At 49.2% G+C, this 17,949-nt stretch overlaps 1 protein-coding gene across 1 annotated transcript; it reads right to left on the bottom strand.

The window, feature by feature from the left end:
• Window positions 1–1,537: 1,537 nt before the first annotated feature.
• On the bottom strand, window positions 1,538–17,630 carry dvl2 (dishevelled segment polarity protein 2). Its single transcript, XM_080543958.1, has 15 exons — window positions 17,419–17,630; window positions 14,315–14,384; window positions 10,580–10,734; window positions 9,763–9,872; window positions 9,326–9,455; window positions 8,468–8,558; window positions 8,182–8,251; window positions 7,325–7,464; window positions 6,629–6,705; window positions 6,248–6,315; window positions 5,860–5,994; window positions 5,236–5,367; window positions 4,898–5,074; window positions 4,347–4,571; window positions 1,538–3,414 (listed from the first exon to the last, which is right to left on the bottom strand). The coding sequence occupies exons 1-15, from the start codon at window positions 17,577–17,579 to the stop codon at window positions 2,822–2,824; spliced, it is 2,334 nt and encodes a 777-aa protein (XP_080400084.1). The 5' UTR covers window positions 17,580–17,630; the 3' UTR covers window positions 1,538–2,821.
• Between the last annotated feature and the right edge of the window lie 319 nt (window positions 17,631–17,949).

Genomic DNA, 17,949 nt, shown 5'->3' on the forward strand with positions numbered 1-17,949 from the left:
CATCATTTCAGAAGGTAGAAATACTACACTGTGACTCGTAATGTTGTATGTATGTAATGTTAATAAATAATAGGCGCAAACTGATGTTGCAAAAAGTCAAAACTATAGCTGCATTTACTTCCCTGTGTTTAAATGAGTCCTCTTGCTCTTCTATATTTGACCTACTCCACATTTTCATAGCCTTATCGTAACATGTATTCTTACCAGTAGCAGCTAGTCAAAACCATATCATTTACTGCTTTTTATAAAGCGATAAAAGTAATAGCAGAATTAAGTTCAGCCTACTGGTCCGGCCCTCCACAATAGTCCCAGTTTCTCATGTGGCCCATTGTGAAAATGAATTGCCCACTCCTGGTATAGACCCTAGGCCTAATGGATTTATTAGCCCCCCCACTCAGTATCACCACCAGCCGCCACTGCATAACAATTACTGGAGATCAAAACAATGTGACCTCAGAACATTCCAATAACCTAAGTCTCACTGCATTGCTTTGATTTTGAAGCTAGGTGACATTGTTGCATAACCTAGTCAGATCCGTACAGTATCTGTAACACCAACGTGAACTCTGTCCCATATTCAGATGGGTGGGGGGGGGGGGGGGGGGGGCTTATGAGGACATGTCCTCTCCTCACTCACTCAGGCGCATTTACACAACCTGACAAACTGAACAGACATTATTTCCATGACAACGATCGACGGCACGTGGTGAATGAGTGAATCAATCCACACAACTCAGCATTTGACAGTGACTGACAGGTTGCACACATCTGGCCAGGGAACTGCCAGATGTGTGCAACCTGACCCTGCAATCTGTGTGGGATACAGGGGCATCTCTACCAGAACTGATCCACATCTACACCCTCCACCACCTACACACCCCAGGCTAACTGTATGGTCCTCCCAGGGGGTCTTGAAGGGTTGTCCCATTACATAGGGGAAGATTTCAACCACTACCTCTTCAACCACTGTTCAGACTGTTAGGGGTAAAACTAAAAAAGAAATGGGATTGGGCATCATGTGTTGTTTTTTTGTTTGTTTGTTTTTCGCTGTAGGGACGGGGTCGGCCATAGTTAGCACCCCTGGAGCAATTAGGAGTTCAGTGCCTTGCAGTTTCCTCTTGAGGCAGGGATCGAACCAGAGACCTTCCGATTGCCAGTCGGCCTCATATCAATTAAATTTCAATTCAACGATGGGCTTCTGCTGGAACTGGTGGTGCTGGGGGAGGTGACGGGGTGTGTAGGTGGTGGAGGGTGCAGGTGGTGGAGGGTGGGTGATGGGGTGTGTAGGTGATGGGGTGTGTAGATGGTGGGCGATGCGGCGTTGGTCCAGGGTTCAGGGTGGGTTATGGTTGGTCTGGGTGACATGGACTGTGGTTTAGATGTATGGTTCCTGAGGTTTAGCCACTGAGATGGGCTAAACCAATTTTCCGTTTGCATACCGCCATCGATTGAGCTCAAATGTCAGAACAATTAACATTTCTCAGTTAACCGATGCAAACAAACAAAAAAACACAGACTTCTTTGAATTTCTGTCTATTACAAATTTATTCTCAAATACAGAAACAAAAAGTGACGATATGAAATCAAACAATATGGCGCCTTAAGGTGACACTGCCGTTCTTTGAAATATTGACTCTTCATTTAGCACCTTTATGGTTCGGTTATACATCTATATTCACTCTTTCGTGTCCAAAATGGATGCTTCGTGTGTCACATGCTTCGTGTGGGGTCAGTAACATACAAAATATGTGGCAGTGCTCAGAGGGATCACAGTTATTAGAAGAGATACCTTATAAAACCCCCAAAGTACCGTTTCTGGTGTGCCCTCCTCCTCCACATGTACCATTTTCTACACCACCTAGACCTAAACTGCTTTACACGTCTCGCCCACTGATTACTAGACAGACGTATCGACTGCCTGCCATCGTTTGATCGTTGAGTTTCACATTATAGTTCACCATTCTGTAACTATTGCATTGACATGAGAGGTATTATATACACAGGCAAGTCCTTTAGAGAGAGAATATATATATAGTTGGCACACAAATTCAAAATACACCTCCCATTGTTGGTAACAGAGTTGAGCAGGAGTGAATGAAATACCGGTATAGTATATTTCAGGTCTAAGGTGCTCAAGATACTCTTCTCAAATGTCATCTCTATATAAAATGTGAATCAAGGCACGTATGATCGGTTTAATCTCCGTCTTAGGGGATCGCATCTAAGAACACTAAACGTCCTCTGTACAAGCACCGTTCAGTGCACTTGTGGTAAATTCAAGTGAGCGAGAGCACATTTTCTTCAGTCATTTCAATGAAAGACGACTACTGTTCCTCACACCCCCAGTCCCGTGTAGGGGAAAAACAAACATGATGCTACTAACGAATTCAAGTTAGAAAAACACATAACCGCCTCCTCACATATGGAGTGTGGGAAGCGTAAACCAAAACCAATAGGGTCTGGAAATTAAAAAAATCTAAAACAGAAGGGGAGTTTGCTTATTGATATGAAGCCCAGCAGCGTTGTTTCATGTCAGGAAACTGGCTAGTCACAGAACCAAACTGCTTGTTAGAACTGGGTTTCAAAAAACACAAAAAACAAACAAAAAATGGAACAAGCCGTATGCAACTCATGTATCTTTTTTTTTTTACTATCGATAAGATTGTGAGAACATTATTTCTCGCTCACTGTTCACTGCTCATCTCTCGCTCACTGTTGAACCCTGTTTCTTACCAGAGTAGAAATGACACCAACCGTTTGAACACACACACACACACATACAGACAGTAACACCCCCGATAACCTTTCCACCCTCTTCCTACTACATCACATCTACAAAGAATTCACTGGGGTTGCCCATGGCCAGGTGGAAGGACTGGCGCGAGGCCGTCAGCTCGGGGGGCACGGACGCCAGGTCGCGGGTCGGGGGGGCTCCGGGGGGTCCCCCTGGGGTGGAGGCCGGCAGAGGCAGGCCCATGTGGAGCTGGGTGGAGGGGTGGAGCTGGGGGTGACCGTGCGGGTGGGGGTGTCCCATGGCCGGGTGCGGGTGCTGGGGCACCATCATCACCATCATGGGGTTGTAGGGCAGGGGCATGCCGGGCGGGTAGGGGGACATGTGGGGCTGCATGGGCACGCGGTGGTGGTGGGACCGCTGGGAAGCGTGGCTATGCTGGCTGTGCTGGCTGTGCTGGCTGTGCTCGCTGGGCGTGGCCGAGCCGTGGTCCCGCCTCAGGCTGCTGCGGGTGGAGTACTCCGATTCGCTGCCGCTGCCCGAGCGAGAGCCCTCCCCCCCGCCGCCGCCGCCGCCTCCCGAGGGGGACTTCTCTCCGCTGCCCCCCGCCGTGCTGCCCGCACCCCCCTTGCTGCCCCGCCGCCTCTCGCCCTCGCTGCGTGTCGACCCGCTGCTCCGGCTCCCTGGAGAGAGAGAGAACAGGTGGGGTTAGAACACACAGGGAGGGGTTAGAACACAGAGGGAGGGGTTAGAACACACAGGGGGGTTAGAACACACAGAGGGGGGTTAGAACACAGAGGGGGGTTAGAACACAGAGGGAGGGGTTAGAACACAGAGGGGGGGGTTAGAACACACAGGGAGGGGTTAGAACACACAGGGGGGTTAGAACACAGAGGGGGGGTTAGAACACAGAGGGAGGGGTTAGAACACAGAGGGGGGGTTAGAACACAGAGGGAGGGGTTAGAACACAGAGGGGGGTTAGAACACAGAGGAGGGGTTAGAACACAGAGGGAGGGGTTAGAACACAGAGGGAGGGGTTAGAACACAGAGGAGGGGTTAGAACACAGAGGGGGGGGTTAGAACACAGAGGGAGGGGTTAGAACACAGAGGGGGGGTTAGAACACACAGGGAGGGTTAGAACACAGAGGGAGGGTTAGAACACAGAGGGGGGGGTTAGAACACAGAGGGGGGTTAGAACACAGAGGGGGGGTTAGAACACAGAGGGGGGGTTAGAACACACAGGGAGGGGTTAGAACACAGAGGGGGGGTTAGAACACAGAGGGGGGTTAGAACACAGAGGGGGGGTTAGAACACAGAGGGGGGGTTAGAACACAGAGGGGGGGTTAGAACACAGAGGGGGGGTTAGAACACAGAGGGGGGGTTAGAACACAGAGGGGGGGTTAGAACACACAGGGGGGTTAGAACACAGAGGGGGGGGGTTAGAACACAGAGGGGGGGGTTAGAACACAGAGGGGGGGGTTAGAACACACAGGGGGGGGTTAGAACACACAGGGGGGTTAGAACACAGAGGGGGGGGTTAGAACACACAGGGGGGGGTTAGAACACACAGGGGGGTTAGAACACAGAGGGGGGGGTTAGAACACACAAGGCTCACCTTCACTGTGCTGGCTCCCGGCGCTGCCCGGTGCAAAGCTGTAGCTGGAGAGTTCGTGGTAGGGCGGTGGCTGGCTGGAGTAGGCCGGCTGGGGGTACTGGTAGGGGAAGGTGTGCATCAGGGGCCAGGGCGTGGCCCCCGGGAGGGGGAGGGGGGCCAGGGTGTCCTGGTCCGAAGCCCCGCTGGAGCCGCCATCGTTGTCGTTCAGGGACAGGTTGGCCATGTCTTAGAGGGACGAGGGGGATGGTGGGGGAAGAGGTAAAGAAAAGTAACGGGTTAGAAGAACTGGTTCGGACATGAGGTTTTCGAATCAGGTCAGACTAGAGAGACTGCTACTGTGGGCGCGATGTTGACGACCATCACACACAACCATCTTTTTGCATCTCGAAATTATTCCAGTTTTCCTATTCACGGTGTTTTTCATGGCCAGAGTATTGGCGGATGACTCGGTTCAGATCTGTGGTTCAGAAGTATCGAGTTTTAGTTGCGAGTCAGACAGCCAGCCCGCCCCCCCCCCCCCCTCCCTCCCCACCCCCCTCTACTCTACTCACAGTTCTCACAGTCGCTGAAGTCTCCGAAGATGTAGTAGCACTGCTCGGAGAAGGTGATCTTGTTGACGGTGTGGCGGATGAAGCCGGCCTTCAGCAGGTTGCTGGCGTACTTCCTGGCCTCGCGGCGGTCCTGGAAACCCTCGATGTGATGGTACAGCCACTCCACCACGTCAGAGCCTGGACTCACGCAGCCGGGACCAAACACAAACACGCGCACACACACAGCTCATTAGATTTTCTGCCCCCCGTTTCCAATTCGAATTTATATTAATCCCCACACAACTGTTCCCTTCTCCCCTTCCTGCCCGCCTCCCTCCCTCCCTCCCTCCCTCCCTCACCCAGGAATGCGTTGGGGATGGTGATCTTGAGCCACATCCTGTCTCGGACCTCCAGGCCTGACTCAGGGGACGCCATGGCTTTAGCCACAGACGCCATGTCAGAGTGAAGGGACAGGTTGAAGTCGTCAAAACCTGCAGAGAGAGAGGAGAGAGAGAGAGAGAGAGAGAGAGAGAGAGAGAGAGAGAGAGAGAGAGATTGATAGAGGGAACGAATAAGGGTGAAAGGGAAGGAGAGAGAGCCATCAATCATAAAAAGAAGAGAAAGACAGATGTGGACAGAGATTTCCTGTGCCAAGGTCTGGTAGAACTACCTAGCAGACCACAATAGGATGGATGGACGACAATAACACGAGATAGCTGAGAGAGAGAGCTGAGAGAGAGATAGAGAGAGAGCTGAGAGAGAGCTAGAGAGAGAGCTGAGAGCAAAGGGAGGTAGACTGACAGACAAAGTGTGAGTTAAAAAGGGATCAGAAACGGAGAATAACCCCGAAAAAGACACATACCCCAAAATACACACATGAAGACAACTAACAGAAATGAGAGAAGCCAGGCTGAGTCGGAAAAGGCCGAAAAAACAGATACGGTAGAGATGAGAGAGTGAGAGACAGGGACGGCACTACTCACGTTCTGTCTCTGTGACGGAGGAGTTGGAGGTGATGGTGCTGAGGGAGGAGCTGCCGGGGTAGGGAGGGTAGGTCCCCGTCAACGCCACAGAGTGACTCACCCACGCCGCCGGGTCTATGGGCCGGATGGGTTCGTCTACAGAGCCAGATCGGAATCGCTTTTATTACATTTCACTGTACAAGTACACGAGATACAAATTCTTTGGCTTCGGTTCCTCGACATTGGTATTGCAGCGCGGGGGAGGTTAGGGGGTGTGGGGCGGGTTAAGACAACATGGACCACCAACATTGAGTCTTGAGTTCCCACCACAGACTGCTCGAATGAACAGCTCTACTGGGTGAAGGCGGGTGGGTGGGGAGGGGGGGGGGGGGGTTCAGGTGTAACTCACTGCGTGGGAGGGTGAAGTAGCCCTGAGGTGAGGGGTCCCAGCACTTAGCCACCGTCAGGATGATGGGTCTGAGAGAGGGAGGGAGGGAGGGTCGTTCATCATCATCATCATCATCATCATCACAGGTCTGACCAGGTATTGTAACAGAAGTACAGGGGACGCTTGGTGGCGTAGCACACTCAGGCGCATGCCATATAATCGCAGGGTCCTCGGTTCGATTCTGGCCGTCGACATATCCTACATGTCATCCCTCCTCTTTCTCACCCATCTTTCCTGTCAATCTCTACTGTCTCTACTCTAGTCCAATGAAGCAGAAATGCCCTAAAAACATATATACAGTATAGTATAGTATATATAAGAGAAGTACAGAGTCAGACTCACCCTGGTTTATGCACAATCTCCCTCAGGACTCGTACCGCGTCGTCATTGCTCATGTTCTCAAAGTTGATGTCGTTCACCTTTGGTAGGAGGACAAAGAGGACATTTAGAAGATTTAGTTTAGCCGTGGAAACCTCATCAACCTCATCTCAGAGCAGTGAGACCCACTGGTGAACACTTTACTTTTTGAGATGCAAAAAGCCCCAAGCCCCTCACCTGTAGAACCATGTCTCCCACCCCCCCTCACCTGTAGAAGCATGTCCCCCCCGACACCTGTAGAAGCATGTCCCCCCCCCACCTGTAGAAGCATGTCCCCCCCCCCCTCACCTGTAGAAGCATGTCCCCCCCACCGCCCCCCCCTCACCTGTAGAAGCATGTCCCCCCCCCCCTCACCTGTAGAAGCATATCCCCCCCACCGCCCCCCCCTTCACCTGTAGAAGCATGTCCCCAACCCCGCCCCTTCACCTGTAGAAGCATGTCCCCACCCCCGCCCCCTCGCCTGTAGAAGCATGTCCCCCCGCCGCCCCTTCACCTGTAGAAGCATGTCCCCCCCCCCCCGCCCCCTCACCTGTAGAAGCATGTCCCCCCCCGCCCCCTCACCAGTAGAAGCATGTCGTCGCCGTCCCCCCCGCCCCCTCACCTGTAGAAGCATGCCCCCCCCCCCCCGCCCCCTCACCTGTAGAACCACCCGCCCCTCACCTGTAGAAGCATGTCCCCGGGTTCGATGCGTCCGTCGGCGGCCACGGCCCCTCCCTTCATGATGGAGCCGATGTAGATCCCCCCGTCGCCTCTCTCGTTGCTCTGACCCACGATGCTGATGCCCAGGAAGTTGTACTTCTCTGTGGGGGGGGGAGACACGACAGGGAGAGGTTGGGTGAGAGGGTGGGATCATTGGAGGGGTAATGGTGGCCTAGTGGATAGTGAGTTGGAGTGGTGATCGGGAGGTCAGGACTTATAGTGTGCCCCTTGAGTAAGCCTGTAAGGGGCCGGCTGTGGCGCAGGAGGTAGAGCCGGCGTCTAATGATCGCATGGTCGGCAGATCAGCGGTCCGGGCAAACCCCCGGCTGGCCACATGTCGAGGTGTCCTTGGGCAAGACACTGAACCCCAAATTGCTCCCAATGAGCAGGCCGGGCGCCTTGCATGGTAGCTTGCCGCCACTGGTGTGTGAATGTGTGTGTGATTGGGTGAATGAGAGGCCATTGTAAAGCACTTTAGAATAAGGCGCTATATAAAAGTCAGTATTTGACCTGACCATTTACCATTTACTTAGCCTAAGTTACTCCAGGGAGACGGTCCCTGTAACCTCTAACTGTAAGTCGCTTTGGATAAAAGTGTCTGCTAAACGGTAGAAATGTCAACGGAACATCGTCAGGTTTGTTTTTTTAGGACGTTTCTACAATTTCAAAGGAAGTTAGAGGATGGGGGGGGGGGGGGGGGTGCTGAATCCTGCGTAAAAACAAACGGCAGGACGGCGAATGACAAAGTGATAAGAGTAAGGAGAAGGTGGGAGGCACGGTAGAGAGAGAGGAGGTGTTGTGGAGGAGTGTGTACAGACCCATGTTGAGTGTGATGGTGATGATGTTCAGGGACATGGTGGAGTCTGTCACGCTACTGAAGGACGAGGCCTAGGGAGAAACACAAGAAAACCCAATCAAAACATAAAAAACAAAGCCCATCCAATGACACCCATCCAATCACCACTGTTCTACACCCACTGACTCTCCGACCCCCCCCTCCTACCAGGATCATCACTAGTTGACTTTGAAAAAGAGTTGGATCGACGACAACAACATAATTTCTTGACTTTGGAAACTTTTCTGAAGGTCCGTGGGTGTAATTACCCTCTCCAGCCTCGGGGGGCGCTGTTTCCTGCGTCTACGGTGGCGTTTGAGGAGCCGTGAGGCGGTGCTCTGCTCCGTGGAGCTGCTGAACCTGCGGGGTGAGGGGGTCAGACACGGACACGTCAGACCACCAGGGGGCGCTGGGTGCACCTCAGTCATCTGAAGTAGCTTCCCCTCCTCCACGTCCATCCCCTCCTCCTTCGCACATATACTGATCTAAGAACACATTCTTTCCCGGAGCTGTCACTCTGATGAACAACACCCACCCCCCCCCCCCCCCACACACACACACTCTGATGAACAATCCCCCCCACACACTCTGATGAACAATTCCCCCCCCCCACACACACACTGTTGAACCCACCCCCCACCCCCTGCTACTGCTGTTTGCACACACCCCTGGTCACTGTGAACACTCATCTAACCTTTGCACTACTGCGGCACATACCACCCTTATACGTACCATATGTTTCCACATTTGTACACACCTCTTTTGATATAGCCTCTATTTATACATCTGTGTACATACACCATACTGTACATAGCGACCTTAACTGTACATAGCTTACTGCTATCCTCTCCTGTAATAATCTCTAACTACTGTACTTGCCATACTGTACCTTTCACTTATCACTATCATGTTTTATATCACTATATGCACTTCTGGTTAGATGCTAAACTGCATTTCGTTGTCTAGTACTTGTACTCTGCAATGACAATAAAGTTGAATTGAATCTAAGAACACATGATAGATGAAAGCAACACGGTGGATGTGTCGAGAATTAGCCTTCTCCTCTCCACTCCTTTTACCCTCACTCATTCTTTCCTCTCTCCCCCCTCCCCGTCCACCTTTCTCACCTGCTCATGGTGTCGTCGTCCTCAGAGTCACAGAAGCTGGTGGTGTCCAGCTCGCTGCTCATGACCGTGGAGGCGCTCTCGTAGCCCGCTAGGTGGCGCTCCAGACGGCTCTGTCCGTTTACCCGAGGGCCTGGGGCGTCAGAGAGAGAGAGAGAGAGAGAGAGAGAGAGAGAAAGATACAGACAGAGAGAGAGAGAGAGAGAGAGAGAGAGAGAGAGACAGATATCCAATATAAATATAACGTTTCACGCCGTCAACGTAAACCGCCGCTAAAACCCGACGACAAGCTTTACGAGGCTCGCAGCGAGCAGCAAAAGTTTGCTCCGAAACACGTCTGGTTCATTTCACGCTCGGAGCGACCCGTCCCTTCGAAAGCACACACATAAACATGAAGAAGTACTGTTAGCTAGCGAGCGCTACGCCAGTCGTCCCCTCACCGTGCTGCTCCAGGCTCTCCCTGTGTCTGGGCCTCTCTCTCCGGAAGGACACCACGGACTCAGTCTCCGTCTGCTCGTCCAGGGTGTCCACACTGCCCGCCGCATTGGGACTGGGAAGAGAGGACGAGGCTGAGTGGAGGGCCGTGTCATTGTGGATATCATAACCGTTGTTCTAGCAGTTTCTTTTTGGTTTTTCTTTTACTTGCCCAGGGACTTAGAGATTAAGAAAAAATGAGCTCATACTTTGGAGCTCTCGTGACATACATTATCTAATAAACCACAAATAGCACTTAACACATAAACCCCCAACCCCCCCCCCCTCCTCTGCTAGCGTACTGCTCATGTTACAGCCCCGTGAAGACACTATACAAAGTGTGTGAATAGGGAGTGCGATGGGATCGCAGTACATCTCAGGATCGAGGCTAGACAATATGGTGAAACCTGTTCCCCCTGAAACAGGTGCTGCTGTGCTGGGAGTGAATGAGCGGCACACAGCTCAGGATGGTTCAGATGGCGGCGGCTGCTGCATTAAACTGTAAGAGCAGGTAACTAAATACCGGAGAGGGAGGGAGGTATTCAAGTCTGATCCACAGGAGAGAAGGACACTGTGATGTGTTGTGACTGAGGTGGAGGGAGGTGTGTGTGTGTGTGTGTGTGTGTGTGTGACTGAGGGATGTGTGTGTGTGTGTGTGTGTGTGTGTGTGTGTGTGACTGAGGGAGGTGTGTGTGAGAGAGATTGAAGGCGAGAGGTGTGTGTGTGTGAGAGAGATTGAAGGCGAGAGGTGTGTGTGTGTGTGTGTGTTGGGAGGCAGCTTACTGAAAGGATGGGGGTCTTGAGTCTCCGATTCCCCCCAGCCTCTCGACGGGCGGGGGGGGCAGGGGCGGGGGTGGGGGCGAGGGCTGGGCTCGGGCCTCCGCTGGAGGGGGGGCCGCAGCTGGGGTTTCTGTGGCGGGGGTGTCTGACGAGACCAACTGAGGAGGAGGAGGAGGAGGAGGAGAGGAGGGAATGGAGAGAGAGAGGGAGGTGTGGGTGAGGCAAGAGAGAGAGGGATGGAGGGAGGGAAAAGTGGGAAGCCGAGAACATTGGAGAAAAAAGAGGGGTGGATGTAGAAAGAGGGGAAACAAAGGTTGATGAGGAAAGAAGGAAGAGTGAACACAAGTTGAAAGGAAGGGAGAAAAGGAGAGAGTAAAGTAAAGGTGGGGGGGGGAGAGGGAGAGATGGGTCAGGGTGGGAGAAAAAGAGGGTAACATGTTAATTGCTTTGGCACACACAAACATCTTTAATGTTTTCAGATGAAAATCTCAGGGAACTGAAATGCAACCCATACGTAACACATAACCCACCTCCCTCCATTAAACAACAAGAGAGCGACAAGAGAGACTCGTGCACACACACACACGCGCACACACATCTGATCAGGGAGCCTCTAAAACAGCGATGATGACAATGACAATTATCATATTTTCACCTCAGAATGACATGACTGTGTGTGTGCGTGTGTGTGTCAGAGAGAGTTGTAGGAAGTGTGCATGGAATAGCCATCCATATTCTAGGAGCCAAGACTATGGCTGTTAAAAAAGGGCTGACAAACCAGCCATAGCACTGTGCACTATTTGCTTACAAACTAATGCCCATGCAAACCAGCTTTTTAGCTTGAAAACTGGTAGCATCTACTAGTGAGTCTACCTAGTCTAGTAGGTAATAGTTATGGTCAGGGGTCGTTTTTCTTTAAATACTCAAACGGTCACGGTGATTGTATGACCAATTTGACCATGGGGGGGTGGGGGGGGGGAACAAGAGTCACAAGTTCAATTGAATCGAACCTCAGCTGCCGGTGTAGACTGTACAGCATTGTGCCACGTATGACACTTTTTTTCTTCTTTCTTCTTCTTTCTTTAATGACTGTCTTTTTTTCCTCTCTCTGTGTGAGACTATGAAACAGCCCTTCTCCGGGCTCCCTCCATCCTCCCCACGGTGCTATCACGTATCAGTCCCTGTGGCCTCCTCTCTTTGTCCCACTCCTTTAATCCCCCCCCTGGCTTCTTCTTAGGCACTTAGCAGACACTTTTGTCCCCGTCCTCTGATCTGGGGCGAGTCACAATGTTTTGTCTCTAGACTACCGGTACATATGTTTAAGACCAGAGTATAAGATAAACCCTGATCAGACACAGTATGTTTAAGGTAAATCCTGATCAGACACAGTATGTTTAAGGTAAATCCTGATCAGACACAGTATGTTTAAGGCCAGAATAAGGTCAAATCTGATCAGACAGTATGTTTAAGGCCAGAGTATAACCTGATCAGACACAGTATGTTTACGGTCAAACCTGATCAGAGACAGTATGTTTAAGGCCAGTATAAGGTCAAACATGATCAGACACGGGCTGTGTTCGGAATAGCGTACTAGCATACTACTCATACTAGATATGACGTAGATTTTGAGTATGTAGTGCGTTCACACTGTACAGTATGCGAGATTTGAGTATGTGAGAAATTTAGTATGTGAGCAATTACTTCCGGAAAAATTTAAGTCAGTTACGATGGACACTAGCTCGGGTCCTATTTCCCAAAATGCATTTCGCATCCAGGGTTGCAGGATTGCGTGCAGGGTTGCCAGATGGGGCGGGTTACCGCCGAATGGGCTACTTGATTTTTAGGTTATAGAAAGTTTAGGCTGTAAATTGTCAACCCCATCTGGCAACCCTGTGCGCTTTCAGCCTCGTCAAACTGCATCATACAAACCCGTCATACAGCTTTTGTTTACATTGTCCGATAGCCAAAAAACATCGTTTTTTGCACATATTTGAGTGTGCAGATGCTGCTTTCTTGCACTCTATTTGATACTCTTCAGCTGCAGCACCCCAGCTAAGTCTGATAACGGATGAGCGGTGGTATTTTCACTACATTAACATGGTGAAATGCATTCTTAGACCAGGCTAGTCGTCATGATTACAAATATGCCACTTGAAATGCATGAAATCCACGTTTATTTGTGTCTTACACACATGTTCACCTAGTATTTGACTGCTTGTAGCCCAATCACGAATGATCCCAGTATTGTCGCTTCAGACGGACAGGTTGGGTTGTTTTTGTGCTTGCTGCAGCCCACGATATGTTATTGCTCATATATATTTATTTTAATCATGTTATTTTACCAACTGTTAAGACAACAATATAGTAAGCTAGTTACTTGAGCTAAATAAAGATATTGGCCCCCCAAATCATTTTACAACGTGTTGTAGTTATGTTACGATATTTCTGTTGAGTGAGTGAAGGTAAGCAACGTAGGATGCGTTCGTAAAATCGCTCTGAGAGCGCACACAGGGTGCAACGTCATAAAGGGGGACCAGGTAATTTGATTGGACAAGAGGCATTCCATGAGTGCTGATCATATTTCCAGGGCGAATTTACGAACGCAGCTAGCGAACAGAAGACGCAAAAAATCATCAGATCAGAAATATAAACTATTTTATTTATTTTGGTAAACTGGACACATTTTGGGAATATATGTGGTTACTTTCTCGCCTGAAAACATATTAAAACTTCATAAAATGACATGTTAACACTTGTAAAGCCAAAATTACATATTTTAGCTAATGGAGGTTTAAAATGGAGGTTTAAATTCTCCGCTCCCGGCGAAATGCATTCTGGGAGGCAGTATGCATACAGTGTGTTTAAGGCCAGTATAAGGTCAAATCTGATCAGACAGTATGTTTAAGGCCAGTATACGGTCAAATCTGATCAGACAGTATGTTTAAGGCCAGTATACGGTCAAATATGATCAGACACAGTATGTTTAAGGCCAGTATAAGGTAAACCATCAGACACAGTATGTTTAAGGCCAGTATAAGCTCAAACCTCATCAGACAGTATGTTTAAGGCCAGTATAAGGTAAAACCTGATCAGACACAGTATGTTTACGGTCAAACCTGATCAGACAGTATGTTTAAGGCCAGTATGAGGTCAAACCTGATCAGACAGTATGTTTAAGGCCAGAGTATAAGGTAAACCCTGATAAGACACAGTATGTTTAAAGCCAGTATAAGGTCAAACCTGATCAGAGACAGAGTTGAGATGATCACAGGCAAGTCAGTCTGTTTTTTTATTTATTTAACAAACAAGTACTTCTCCTCATTTCTGTTTTTATATTTGGGTTTGTTCAAATCAGAGCCATATAGAAAAAGAGACGCAGAGTAAAGAGTTTGGCAAACTGTCCGCCATGTTGGCACCCGTCAGCCCATGACAAGAACATTCTAGTTTGCATTCTTACCAGATCACGTAATCGGTCTTAACAACGCTCGGTGCCAACATGGCACCCGTTAAAACTCAGAATCTCAAAACTGACTTTGCTTTACTCTCTGATTCTGGATCAGAGCTCACTGAGGGAGCAGCATACTATACATATGACAGCTGCTGTGTCGATTTTAGCAGTCATCTACAAGTTCTGGGCATCCTAACTTTTACAATCCAGTGCTGGAAAAAGAATATAATATTCTGGAGTTGCCCCCCCCCCCCCTCCTGCTCCTTTGTGCTCTTCCCCTGTACTCTTACCCATGACACCACTCTCCCGTTGAAGCAGGGAAGCTTGGCACTTTCGTCTGAGATCTCTTCCTTCACGACCCTGAGGAGACAAGAGGTATTGGAGGTGAGACGCCAGGTCACACACAGGTTGTTTGTTGTGAGTCGCTGTGGATGAATGCGGCTGCTAAATGCCAAAAAATGTCAATGTAAATGATATTCGACAAAAACACACAAACAAAAGAGACCCAACAACAACACATACCGGAGTCGGTACACATATGGAGTCGGCTGTGTTTGTGTGCATTCCACAATGACTCACCATCATTAGGCCTATTCAAAGCAGAAAGTAAGAAATGGGGACACACACACACACACACACACACACTACAACTTTAAGAGACCACTAGATAAGTTCTTTCGAGAGTCGCCTGTCTGACTATACTTTCCTCCCACACGTCTCAACAACGTCTGTGAATGAACATCTCCTGTATAATTTCTCTCTCAGACGCCATGCTATTACAGACGTGCTTAGGACCGGACACAAGAGGGACACTTGGCTGTCCAGAGTCCTCACGAGTTAACTGCTCACGAGGTCTTTTTTCAGCATCGTTTGCCTCTACGCTTCCTTCTCGTGTCCGTGCGCGTGTCCGTGCGTGGTGTGGTGAGAGTGGTAAGGGCCCACTAGGGTTTTGGAAGCAGCTGTTCGGGCTGGTTCTGTGGGTGAGTGTTAGCACAGGGACAGATTGTTGTGGGCACTTAGGAGGCTCGTCACAGAATGTTTTGTGTGTGTGTGTGTGTGTGTGTGTGTGTGTGTGCTGGGTTAGTGAATCTTTTTCCTCACGCCGCCTATCTCTCCTTTGTTCTGCTTCCTCTTTCTCATCTTTCACTACTTTCTCCCTCTCTCTCTTTCTCCCTCTCTCTCTCTGTACTCATCTGGCATCCAGAAAATGGACAAAGAGATGTAACATTCTACTCCTAACAGAGTAATTCTCCTCATACCTCAGTGTCCCAAACAAACAAATGACCTCACCTCCAGCCATTTAACACTCTCTTAACATCTCACATATTCAGAATCCCTTTGGAATACTAAATCCGAAATTCTTGCCCCCACCCACCCACCCCCCCACCTCTGAGTTGTTATTTATTCCTCACACCACCTCAAACACACATTGTGGCATCTCTTTTCTCCCATCAAGGCTAATCGCCGACCCACGCCCCTTCCCCCCCCTCCAACACAGTGATTTCAGCAGCACACCCAAAACCCCGATGCACCACCCCCACCCTCCCGCTTTCTCTCTTTCCCTCTCTTCCTGTTGACTCTGCTCCAGACAGACACCCAGCAAATGGCCTCTCTCCAACCCCAGGTCCCCCTGGCCTGCTGCTCCACGCTGCTCTGACTGCCACACACAGCCAGCCTGACAGCTGGCTCACACTGATGGAAACTAAAACGCACACTGATACACACTTACTTAGGCCAGATCCTAAGGAACGGTTAAATCAAATGGTTTGTTTTTGCGTTCTCTTTGAGGGCTTGTCTAGAATAGTGTTTTCATGTCTACACTTTGTATGACCTGTAGGCCCGCGCTCTACTTGAAAGCCAAAGGTTTCTGTACAGTAATAAACAACTATTTGACTGAACTAGACTTTACTAACTGTGGCTATTGACGTAGGACTATAGTGGAGTACCAAAGGTATACTTATAATAACCCGGTCTACATTCTGATAGTAAATCTTAGTGTGATTTAATATACTAAGAAGGAAAAAATCGTTGAAGGCCAGTTTTTTAAGTCAGTTTAAACTGCGATGCGTTTAACAGAAGCCCTAGGTCTCATAAGGCAAACTCACCACAAACACGCATTCCATTCGACCTAGAGAAATGCACAACAGACAGACAGAACAGGGCCACCAAAGAAAGATTCATTGAGAGAGGAGACAGCTCCTTCAGTGTCGAGGGTTTAGCTGGGAGAAAGGAGAGAGAGAGAGGGGAAGTATAAAAGGGTTGCTAGCAGACCAGACCAGGCCAGGGTGTAAAGGGAGACAGAAAGCCTGGCTGGTAGCCCAAAAGGAAGAAAAAACAGAGGATATTTTTTTTTACAAGATGATGGGAGTGGGGAGAGAGAGAGAGGGGTGAGGATTAGTGGCAGAGTAAAGCAACCGAGAGAGAGGTTGTATTTCTCCTTTGCAGTGACACTGTGGATGGTGTGAAGCTGTTATGCAGGTAGTTCTGTTTTCAGGCATAATTCGAGTTATTCATGCTCTATGCTATGGCCTTGGGTGAAGGGTGGGGTGGTGAACAGATAGGTAGGCGAATGCAATTGTTTCATTCTTCCCACAATCACCCCCCATTCCCCTCCCTTTTTTTGATAGATACCGAACACTGAACACTGAACATTGAACACTACACTGAACACTGAGCACTTTAGTTAGTTTAATGTTGGTTGTTGTTGAATGTAATGTCTGATTGCCTGAAATGTCTTAAATGTCTGATTGTTTGTTTGTTGATTGATTGAATGTATACATGGTGTTGTGTTTTTATAAAAAACAATAAAAAACACTTTTTTTTTGATAGATAGGCGACAATCATTCACAAAACTGGGACATTTTGGTGACATTGAATTGAATGGTGCTCAACATTAAAAACACGGGGGCCAAATAACAGCTTGCACAAATCACAGGCCTTGTCACAATTTTGTCACCTGATAGAATTTTGCTGATCTGACTTGAGCCTAAAAACGACCCGTAGACGAATCTCACGTCTTCTAACTAATGCATGATCAACATTTTAAACTATCCACCTTTTTTAAATTATCGGATTCATTTTCGTAATGACAACTGACAGTGAGTGAATCGTGTATGTATGATCATGATGTGAGCATTGGAGGCTTAATAAACTCTGATCACGTTATGCATCTGGGAACACAGCTCTCAAATCGGTGCGATTGTAACAAAGAATAGCAACGATTCATGTAAGTTGGGGAGTGGCAGACAAGAGGAGAGGTTTTTGTTGCAACATTGTATCAACTCAGATGACGTTTTAAATGCTTTATGTGGATCGGGGAGACCATGATCGTTTTGCATGGAGGACTTGTAAACGCGACACCAAATCACTGTCTGTCTGTCTCTGACTCACTCACCCGAAGTCCTGGTCCATAGACTTGAAGAAGAATTTGTAGCTGGGCTTGTTCAAGACCTGTTTGAAATCCAACAAAGTGATCTGCTCGGCCGGGATGGGGATCTTCACCAAATACGGCGTCTCCTCCTCGTCGATGTGGTAGATTATTTTAGTTTCCGCCATTTCGATGATCCCAGCTCCCCTTTTCTCTCTTTCTCAGCTGTCCCACCACCACCAAACTATCATGGGAGAGAGAGAATGGGGCTGGTAGCAGCGAGCTGGCTCAACCAGAAGGGGGGGTGAGGAGGTGAAACGGTGGCCAGTAAAGCTTTTAGAAAATTGTTACAAAATGTAAAAAGTTGAAGCACCTCTCTCCCTCTATCTACCTAATCATCTAATGATCGCAGATCGATCATGTCCCTATTGGCCGAGGGGGGTGAATCAGACCACGCACACGCAACATTCACACGGTCAGCTACCCCGCAACTTTTCCCCCAACAAAAACATACGGTGGTGGTAGAGGGGAAGGAAGGGAGGGGGTCTAAAACTTTTT

Source organism: Nansenia antarctica (assembly GCF_963989245.1).
Source record: "Nansenia antarctica genome assembly, chromosome: 13".
Lineage (NCBI taxonomy): Eukaryota > Metazoa > Chordata > Actinopteri > Argentiniformes > Microstomatidae > Nansenia > Nansenia antarctica.